Source organism: Ornithorhynchus anatinus, chromosome 8 (assembly GCF_004115215.2).
Source record: "Ornithorhynchus anatinus isolate Pmale09 chromosome 8, mOrnAna1.pri.v4, whole genome shotgun sequence".
NCBI classification, from domain to species: Eukaryota; Metazoa; Chordata; class Mammalia; order Monotremata; family Ornithorhynchidae; genus Ornithorhynchus; species Ornithorhynchus anatinus.
The window spans coordinates 60,208,867-60,219,755 of NC_041735.1; the positions used below are offsets into that span (position 1 = coordinate 60,208,867).

The 10,889-nt window shown below is 52.4% G+C and overlaps 1 protein-coding gene across 2 annotated transcripts in view; it reads right to left on the minus strand.

The window, feature by feature from the left end:
- Window positions 1-6,890, minus strand: part of ITGB8 (integrin subunit beta 8) — an 84,204-nt gene extending 77,314 nt beyond the window's left edge. The window contains exon 1 of one of the 2 annotated variants that reach the window (XM_039912927.1): window positions 6,232-6,890. In XM_039912927.1, coding sequence (XP_039768861.1) covers window positions 6,232-6,367 — 136 coding nt within the window. In that variant the 5' untranslated portion in view covers window positions 6,368-6,890. The remainder of the gene's footprint in view (window positions 1-6,231) is intronic. The other variant, XM_029071165.2, reaches the window with a different exon arrangement.
- Window positions 6,891-10,889: the final 3,999 nt, after the last annotated feature.

Below are 10,889 nucleotides of genomic sequence, written 5' to 3' on the forward strand. Positions count from 1 at the left end.
TTGGCACATAGTAAGTGCTAAACAAATATTATTATTATTATTATTACTGTTTTCCACAGTCTTCTTGGGCCCGCCCACCTCACAGACTATACAAGGTGGTTTTGGGGTCAAAATCCTTCTCCACTGATGGCAGATCCCCAGTAGACAGAGCCAGGACTGGAGCCCAGGTGTCCTGATTTTGAGAACTGGGTGCTTTCTACTGGACCAAAAGCAGAGCTGTTTTCTAAATAGTGTAAGTAGGTCATGCCATTCAAGAGATGCACTGCAGGCAGTTTCATGCTTCTCAGGTTGAGTCTCAGATAAAGGTCAGTGCATGGGCCCTGTAACCACTATTCTAAACGTTCAGGAACAGTTTTTCACTTCCCAGTTTTTCTCCCTCGGAAGAGGCTCATTCAGAGGCAAGTGTATAGAAACTCCTCAAATAAGTTTTTCTTTTAAATTCCTTCTTCTGTGATTTTCACTTTAAAATGTCAGCAAAAGCAAAGCACCACAAATAATCCATAGAGTGCTTAGGTGTACTAAAGTCCTAAGTGGAAAAAAGTCAGTGAGAAAGAAACCAGCAGGTTGTGATCTGTTTGCTTACACAAATGAAATGACAAAAGACCCCTTGGCTTTAAAGTCTTTTTTTTTTCTTCTTATATTGGACTAAGAATCTATCTCCTATTTTCTTCAAAAATGTGAGAATTCCCAATTATTTCTTTGGCCTTTTAGAGGGAGAACATAAGGAGTTAAATAGTCACTCCTCCCAATCAGGTGTAAGGCACTCAGCTCTTTCCCTCATACTTATCTTCATTCATCTCCCTCTGCAGCCCACCCCTCAAATTTTGCCCACTGTCCCTCCCTCTCACCTCATCTCATTGCCACTGACCTCTTGCTTCCGTCCCTCTTGCCTGGAACCCTCCCTCTTCACATCTAACAGACCATCGCTCTGCCCTTCTCCAGAACCCTGCTAAAATCATTATCTTCCCCAGGAAGTCTTCCGATTAATCTCTCATCCTCCCACTCCTTATGGACACTGCTTTATACCAGCTTGCTTCCCCTTACCTGTAATTTACTTTTATATCTGGGTCCCCTGCTAGATTATAAACTCCTTGAAAGTAGTGATCCTGTTTAAGACTGTAGACCGTAAGCTCACTATTGTACTGTCTTCTAGCCTGTAAACTTGTTGGGGCCAGGAAATATGTCTGTTTATGGTTATATTGTACTCTCCCAACTTCTTAGTACAGTGCTCTGCACACAGTAAGCACTCAGTAAATACGACTGAATGAATACTCTCCCGAATGCTTAGTACAGTGCTCTGCCTAAAGTAAGCGCTCAATTCCAGTGAATGAGTAATCTACTTACTCTACTTTCCCAAGAGTAAGCCCTCAATAACCAATATTGATCAGAAGACCAGGCAAATGCATCATCAGAAGTGACAAACTGGCAGGACTACCAAAGATCTAGTGCCCAGGAAGGAAGCTGTGTGAATCGTGCTCTCATTTATCAGTACCTGCATCCTCCTCTCCCAGACCACACTCCAGTCAAGTCGCACCAGCAAGTCTCAGTCACCTTTATTACTTGATTCAGAAAATCTGGGTCCCTTAACCCACTTTGGTCCTAACTTTACAGATATTTTAAGCAAAAACATCCGTAAAAAAACATTTCGCCTAAATTTTCCAGGGAACTGTTAGGTTCTGCCTCAGTAAGCGGAGACTTGAGCCCATCTTCCGGACAACTCATAAACCACCCTCCCTTGTTCCACATTCTTCTCTTTTCCTTGCTTCCACTAGGGAAGCAACATTGCCTAATGGAGAGAGCACAGGCCTGGGAGTCACAAGGACCTGGTTCTAATCCCGGTTCTGCTAGTTGTCTGCTGTGTGACCTTGGGCATGTCACTTTACTTCTCTGTGGCTCAGTTACCTCATTTGGAAAATTGAGATTGAAACTGAGAGCCCCACGTGGGCCATGGACCATGTCCAACCTGATTAGCTTGTATCTACCCCAGTGATTAGTACAGTTGCAGGCACAAAGAAAGTGCTGAACAAATACTATTAAAATAAAACCCAACAAAAAAAAGAAAAAAAAATTCTTCTACATGTGGCGTCACTTTAGAAGCTCTGAAAAAGCCTTGGCAAGGAAGAGAGATGATCACAGTACTAGAGTGGTGGTGGAATCAGTACAGGGATACTAGTTGATTTAGTGGGTGTAAATTATTCTTCCAGGATGACATGCTTATTAATTACCATACTTTTCTTCATGGAGATGATAAAGCCTGTAATTCAACATTACTGGTGTTAAATCCTATCACTACACTTTGCATAATGAGAAGATTTACATTTCAGAATTTAATTGTGATTTTAAATCTTTGTCCGAAAATAATTTGTGTTGAAAATAGTTTGATTTCAATTGCTTTAAACTGTTTCTCTGTATCGTGAATCAAATGCAAATGCAAATTTAAGGAGTATTTCCATTTCTGACGCGGCTCACGAAACAACAGCAAACAAACATTTGGGGAAATGACAAATCAGTGTTAGTTTCTTAATGTGGGAAACGGAACCTCTTACTGAACATTAACCAAAATTATCATTGTAGTCTGACAAGGTGTGCCCTGTTGTTTTAAGGGGAGAGCCGCACCAACAAAATCTCTTCGGCTGGCTGGCAAATGGGTTTTACGAGTATATTGAATGAAGTGTCGGGTGGAAGAGAATAGAACTTGGCCTGGACTTCTCCCAGAGTTGGGTTTCAAGTTAGCGTGGTAAAGATAAAACTTTCCAGTGTGAAAGCCAAAGCAGATCTGTGACAGTTTTCTATAGATTTTAGGTGAAATACGTTTGGGTGGGTCTTAATTATCCAGGTAATTGTTTCTCGTCTCCATTTCACTTCAGTGTGTCGCGCTGGTGAAGGCTTGAAGCACAACACTTGTTCCCGGCATTGAGACTATTTCTAAGGCAGGTGAGTTAGGCACTATGCCTTATCTTCATCATCCTGGAGCTTCAGCATATTTTAGTTTCAGGCCATGTAGACAATTTGTATGGAAAAGTCATATTTCTGATTCACATAATATGGTACAGTTTCTTCCCCATTACTGTAGACAACTGTAGATACCATCACTTTCCTCCCTCTCTCCCCTTCTCCACCTTTTTCCACTCCTCCAAGACCTCCCAGGTGTTGACATTTTCCCACTCCAGAACTTCCCGTGATTTCCTATTGACATTAGCATTAAACATAGGCATAAAAGCACAATCAGGTCATCCCCTCCTACCTTTCCTTGCTGATTTCCTACCACTATCCAGCCCACAACCTTCACTCCTCCAACACCATCCTATTCATCCTTTGATTGAATTTACCTTGCTGCCAACCTCTTGCCCATGTCCTCTCTGTCCCCCCCCCCCATCTCTCCCAACCTAGCCCTCATTTCCCCCACTCCCTCTCCCTTCTGCATCACCTCTGTATTTGGAACTGTACCCTTTAAGCACTTGATATTCACCCCACCCTCAGCCCCAAAGTACTTGTGTACAGAGCCATAATTTAATATCTGTCTCCCCCTCTAGATGGTATGCTTCTTGTGGGAAGGGAACAAGTCTACCAATTCTGTCATAATGTACTCTCCCAAGCGCTGAGCACAGTGTTCTGCGCACAAGTGCTCAAAAAATACCACTGATTGAATTATATACTTGACACTGCAACTGTCAATGTTCTCTGAGTATTTAGTTTGGATGTCTCTGGATTTTAAAAGGATATGGCTATAATGCTATTGTTTATGATTTGGGTTCTATACTGACTATCATTTTATAATTATATTTGACTCGAATTGCAATTACAAGTACAGTAGAGCACATTCATGTTTATTAAAATATCCCCTCTGCAAAAATCAAATGGCAACTGGGTGGGAAGCCCATCTTGTGTTCCACTTGGCAAATAAATGTGACTAGGCAGAGTAATGCGTTGGAAGAGCAAATCCCTCTTCCAGTGGGCATGTGGACAGACACCAAAGGAGAAAATATTATTCTCAATGAGACAAGCAGCATGCCCTGATGGAAGGAAAACAGGCCTGGGAGTTGGGACCCTGGTTTTATTCCTGTCTCTGCCTGTCGTCTGCTGTGTGATCTTGCACATAGTCACTTAGCTTCTCTGCCTTAGTCTCCTCTTCTCTAATACCTCTCGTCTCTCCCCTTTGGACTGTGAGCCCCATGAGGATCTGACTTTTGATCTGACTTTTATCAGCCCCAGTGCTTAGTACAGTTCATGCACATAGTAAGCACTTACCAAATGCATGGTTACTATTATTAGATCCACAGGCACCTATTTGCCAGAGGGGGTTCAATGATGTTTTGCAGGTTTACAGCTTTTGCACTTAGAAAAAACACACCTCGTCTCTTGAGTGTTGAAATTGGAAGAATCTAAGCTACGCGGAAAATCTACTAAGTACCACAGGGTTACCGATCATCAGATAATTGATAACAAATGTCAAAATTTTCTGTTTTGAGTTTCACATACTTTGAATTGAGAAAGACGAGCCCCCAAGTATCAACAGCATGAAAAGTAAATCTAATGGATGCGTTTACATTACGGGGTAATCTCAATGAGTTAAATAGTAGCCAATTATATTTACAACTATTTAGTGAGGCTAAGCTGATATTTCCATTATAAATCCTACTTTATAGAGCTATGACTTGGACATTTTAATTAGCTTCAGGCAGAAACTTGGCACGCAGATTCAAAGCGTGGGAGTCGATTTTATTCTACAAAACGGCTACAATTAGTTAACTCCTTTTCTAGATCTAGAAGTCAGAAAATATTTTCACTGGAGTTAAGGACCCTGGACCACCTAATAAACGTTAGTAAAGGTCAAAGGACAAAAAGTAGATTGCCCACAATCTTTGCGCCGGCAAAGATGACGGCACAGTCCGAATTTTAAAAAGTTCATAATTTTCTCCACGATGTTTTAGGAACTTTTTTTATTTTTACGAACTAAGTATTCAGATCAGAGATGGCAGAGCTCCACAAACTCGTGGAGATTAAGAGGTGAGCTTTCGCTCTAGAATAATATATCTCAACCAACCAGCTGTACTTACTGAGCCCAGAGCACTGTACTAAGCGCTCGGGAGAGTACCACAGAACATATGGATCTTTTGTATTCTTATTTCATCGTATCACTTGACTACCTGAAGTCTAACGATGCAACTCGGGGCACCCAGCGTCTGTACAATGCTTCCTTCCTTTTTTTTTTTTTTTGCAAACTCCAAGGTAGAAATCCAGCGTGTAGTTTTAAACAATCACGCACAAACCTGGACTCAAACTCACCGCCCTTGGAACAACTCACGGTTCCAAGTCGGTTATTATTACTATTATTAATAAAGTGTTTATTGCGCTCTTACTGAGTGCAAAGCACTGTACTGAGCGCTCGGGGGAGTACAGTATAGCATCAAACACAACTCTCTGCCCACATCGAGCTCGGACTGGAGTCCAAGTTTTTTTCCCTCCCCCCCTCGCCAACCCAGCGGGTCTCTCGGCCCCTATTGTTATTAAAGTGACATAGATTCTGCACGGATTGGGTCCCCAAGGGCAGAGAGTGGAATCCTTAATTCCTCCGCAGGCCTTCTGTCGCCACCCTAATGTCAGCTCCCCCCCTCCCGCCCCTCTTTTTAGCTCCCTAATTCGGGGCTTCCAGGAACCGTCTCCCTCCGTCAGGGGGGCCCGGGGAGAATCATTCGATCGCATTTATCGAGCGCTTAAAACGCAGGGCACTGTACCGAGCGCTCGGGCACTGTACCGAGCGTTCGGAAAGTACAGTTCAGCAATCAGGAGAGAGAGAGAGAGAGAGAGAGGATGCTCGGGGGGTCGGGGGACCTCGGGCTTGCAAAATCCCGGCTCCGCCATCTGTCAGCTGTGGGACGGTGGGCAAGTCACTTAACCTCTCTGGGCCTCAGTCCCCTCCTCTGGAAAGTGGGGCTGAAGGCCGTGCGCCCCGCGGTGGGTCCACCTGATCACCTTGTATCCCCGCCCCCCCCCCCCTGCTTCGAACGGTGCTCTGCACGTAGTAAGCGCCGAACAGAGCCCGGCGTTATTATTCCGAAGAACCTGCTCTGCCGGGATGGAGGTCCCGGGCCGGGGGAAGGACAGGACCGGACCGGACGGTCCGGGAGTCGAAGCTGGGGGTCCCGGCCCCCTCCTCCCCCCCCCGGCCGCTGCCCTGCCCTCCTGCCCCAGCCCCCGGGCAGCCGGGGCCGAGCCAGGGGGTCAACTCACCGGAGCGGGCCAGGCCCCAGAGGACGGAGAGCAGGCAGGCCACCCCGAGGAGCGGGGCCGGACCGCCCCGGCCTCTGTGCAGCCAGGAGACGCGGGCGGTCAGCAGGGCCGGGGACAGCGGGGCCGCGCTGCGCATAGTGCAGCGCCCGGGACTTCTCGCCGGGACTCGCTGTCCTGTCCGTCCGGCGGCCGGGGGTCGCCCCTCTCGGCCCTGATCGTCCGGCGGCCGGGGGTCTCTGCGCGCCGTCCTGCCCGTCCGGTGTCCGGGGCTCCTCTCCGGGGCCTCAGCGGAGCGTTGCGCGCAGCACCGCTCGGGGGTCCGGAGACCTCAGCGGAGCGTTGCGTACAGTCCCAGCTCGAGGGTCCGGAGACCTCAGCGGAGCGTTGCGTACAGTCCCAGCTCGAGGGTCCGGAGCCTCAGCGGAGCGTTGTGCGCACAGTCCCAGCTCGAGGGTCCGGAGCCTCAGCGGAGCGTTGCGTACAGTCCCAGCTCGAGGGTCCGGAGCCTCAGCAGGGCGTCCGGAGCCTCGGCGGAGCGTTGTGCGCAGCCCCGCTCGGGCGTGCGGATCCTCAGCAGAGCGTTGTGCACAGCCCCGTCGGGGGGTCCGGAGCCTCGGCGGAGCGTTGTGCGCAGCCCCGCTCGGGGGCCGGGCGCCGCATGTCAGGGGCGGCCGCGGGAGTCCGCGGCGGACAAAGGACCGGCCCGCCTCGGGGCGGAGCGGGGCGGGGAGGGTGCGGGGCGGGTGCGGGGCCGGCCTGCGGGCGCCGGACAAAGCGGGTTTTGTGGTCCTCCCCTCGGAGGGGCGGGGCGGGCCGGGGAGGGGCCGGGGGGGGGGGGCGAGGAGGAGGAGGAGAGGGCCGGCCGGTCCTAGCAGGTGGGCAGCTCCCCGGACCCCCGAGCGGACGGTCCGGCCGCTGGGCAGTAGAGGAGAGGGAGGCGGGGGTCGCCGGCCCGGCTTGGGGACAGGGACCCTGTCGGGGACTCTGCTGGAGCCCCTTCTCCGGCCAGAGGAGGAGGAGGGAGGAGGCGGGCTCCGGGTCCGTCCGGCCGGAGGGATGGACGAGGGCCGGAGGGATGGACGAGGGCCGGGGGGATGGACGAGGGCCGGGGGGAAGGACGAGGGCCGGGGGGATGGACGAGGGCCGGGGGGGATGGACCAGGGCCGGAGGGGATGGACCAGGGCCGGAGGGGATGGACCAGGGCCGGGGGGATGGACCAGGGCCGGAGGGATGGACCAGGGCCGGAGGGATGCACGAGGGCGGGGGGTCATTCATTCATTCATTCAATAGTATTTAATAATGATAATGTTGCTATTTGTTAAGCGCAGAGCACTGTTCTAAGCGCTGGGGTAGATACAGGGTCATCAGGCTGGCCCACGTGAGGCTCACAGTCTTCATCCCCATTTGACAGATGAGGGAACTGAGGCCCAGAGAAGTTAAGTGACTTGCCCAAAGTCATACAGCTGACAAGTGGCTGAGCTATTTATTGAGCGCTTACTATGTGCGGAGCACCCTACCAAGCGCTTAGAGTGTATAATAGGGCAACAGAGACCATCCCTGCCCCACAACGGGCTCACAGTCTAAACGGGGGAGACAGACAGCAAAGCAAAACAGAACAAGACGAAAGAAGACGACATCGTCAAGATAGATAAAATCCGGGAGCTAGACACCCAGAGGGGCCGCCTGCAGACTCCCCGCCCCGCTTCCCCCCGGACCGGTCCGGTCAGCCTCCGGGGCGCCCCGTCGTTGGGCAGGGATGGTCTCTGTCTGTTGCCCAATTGTCCCTTCCAAGCGCTTAGTACGGTGCTCTGCACATAGTAAGCGCTCAATAAATACTATTGAATGAATGACCGGGGGGGAGGGGGAGGGGGAGGGTCCGGGGAGGGGGAGGGGGCTGCCGGCTCCCACTCCAGAAGCCCCCGGGCCCGCCGCCCAGCTGGCGGTTGCTAGGAGACCGGAGCAGGTTCCACGCTTCTGCAGGAGGAGGAGGAGCAGGAGGAGGAAGAGGAGGAGGGGCGGGAGGAGGAGAAAGAGGAGGAGGGGCAGGAGGAGGAGGAGGAGAAAGAGGAGGATCGGGAGGAGGAGGAGAAAGAGGAGGACCAAGGGGAGGAGGATTAGGAGGAGCAGGAGGAGGAGGAGAGAGAGAGAGGAGGACCAGGAGGAGGAGAGAGGAGGGTTAGGAGGAGGAGGAGGGCGAGGAGGAGGAAGAGGGCCTCCTCTAGATTGTGAGCCCGTTGGGGGCAGGGATGGTCTCTCTTTACTGCTTTATTGTACTTTCCAAGTGCTTAGTGCTAGTGGTCTGCACGCAGTAAGCGCTCAATAGATACGATTGAATGAATGAATGACAGGAGCAGGGGGAGGAGAAAGAGGAGGAGGATGGAGGAGGCGGAGGAGCAGGAGGAGGAGGAAGGGGAGAGGAGGAGGAGAAAGAGGAGGATCAAGGGGAGGAGGAGGGGCAGGATGGAGGAGGAGGAAGGAAGATTAGGAGGAGGAGAAGGAGGAGGGGGAGGAGGATTAGGAGGACCAGGAGGAGAAGGGGGTGGAAGAGGAGGAGGAGGCGGAGGCGGAGGAGAAGAAAGAGGAGGACCAGGAGGAGGAGGAGGAGGCGGGCCAGGATGGAGGGAGGACGGCGGCGGTGGCGGCGGGGCCGGGCGCGGGTCGCGTGGGCGGGACATTAGTGGAGGATGAAGTCAGCGGCGGCCTAGACTCTCTCTTTGTTTGCTCACCACTTTTCTTCTTCTTCTTCTTCTTTTTTGTCCACACGGGTCATTCCTTGTCGCTGCCATGGGTCGGAGAGGCCGCCGAGCCCCGGCAGCTCCCCTCCCGGCCCCTTCCCAGGCCCCTCCCAGCCTCTCTCCCAGCCCCTTTCCCGGCCCCCTCCTAACCCCCTCCCAGCCTCTCTCTCAGCTCCCCCAACCCCTCTCCCAGCCCCCATCCCAGCCCCTCTGCCAGCCCCCCTCCCAACCCCTCTCCCAGTCCCCTCTCCCAGCCCCCCTCCCAGTCCCCTCTCCCAGCCCCCCTCCCAACCCCTCTCCCAACCCCTCTCCCAGTCCCCTTCCCAGCCCCCCTCCCAGCCCCTCTCCCAACCCCTCTCCCAACGCTCTCCCAGCCCCCTCTGCCAGCCCCCCTCCCAGCCCCCCACCCCTCTCGCTTGGGAGACGGCTCTGCCCCGAGGGGCAGCTGGTGAGCCCGTTGTTGAGCAGGGATGGTCTCTACCTGTTGCCAAATGATACATTCCAAGAGCTTAGTACGGTGCTCTGCACCTAGTAAGCGCTCAGTGAAGACGACTTAATGACCGAATGAATGATGCGCGCCCAAGTCCCGCGCCCCCTTCCTTCCCTCCCTCTGTCCATCCCTCCGACCGTCCATCCCTCTGTCCGTCCATCCCCCTGTCCGTCCATCCCCCTGTCCGTCCGTCCATCCCCGCACCGTGCGGACAGACAGACCGACTGGCCCGGCCCGGCTGCTGCATGTGCCAAGTAGAGGCCGGGGGCCGGTTCCTTGGCCCCCGACAGGTGCCACGGCTGGGTCTGCGCAGAGACAGAGACAGAGAGACCTCCGGCCCCCTCCCCCCTCCCCCCTCCCCGACCCCAAGCTCTCTCCTCGCCCTCCCACCCCCGCGCCACCCCGCCACCCCGCCGCATCTTGGTCGGGACTTTGGTTCCTGCTCTGCGCACAGCGCTGCGCTCACAGACTCGGGAGGCGGCGACCGAGGGGGTGGGGGGGAGTGGGGGAATGCAAGGGAGGGGGCAACCACCCCGGTGGTGGGGGGGTAATCATTATGGTATTTGTTAAGCGCTTACTTTGTGCCAAGCACTGTTCTGAGCACTGGGGTAGGTATGAGGTGATAATAATAATGATAATGATGGTATTTGTTAAGTGCTTACTGTGTGTCAAGAACTGTTCTAAGCGCTGGGGTAGATATAAGGTGATAATGATAGTGATGGTATTTGTTATGCGCTTACTATGTGCCGAGCACCGTTCTAAGCACTGGGGTGGATACAAGGTAATTGGATTGTCCCACGTGGGGCTCACGGTCCTTATCCCTGTTATACAGATGAGATAACTGAGGCACAGAGGAATGAAGTGACTTGCCCAAGGTCACACGGTGGACACATGGCCCATCCCAAACCCGGGCGGGAAATCCACGTGCCCATGTGATTTTTTTGCCTCTTGCATGAGCCATGCGTGAGCACCAGCCTGCAACGCCTAGTGTCCTTCTTCTTTGGCTTTGCGGGGGCATGCGCTTTCCATCAGGATCCCAACACAGCCTTAATGTCATTCTTATTTTTTCTTTCCAGACCCAAGACTCGCATCGATCCTCTTTTATCGGGTGATGGAGCCGGAGAAGGGGAGAGAGTCTCTGTAGGCCTACGTGCAGATCTTGATTGATCTGGTTCCTAAAGAGGCATGGGATAATAATGATGATAATAATAATAATAATAACGATGATACTAAGAGCAATTACAATTATAATCATGGGATTTGTTAAGCGCTTGTCATGTGCTCAGCATATAGCACAATAGAATTAGGAAACAATGCAATCGGATCAGTCAGTACCTAACCCACAGGAAGCTCACAGTCCAAAGGAGGAGACGGAATAGGCATTTAATCCCCATTTTACAAATGGGAAAATGGAGGCACAAAGAAGTTGAATG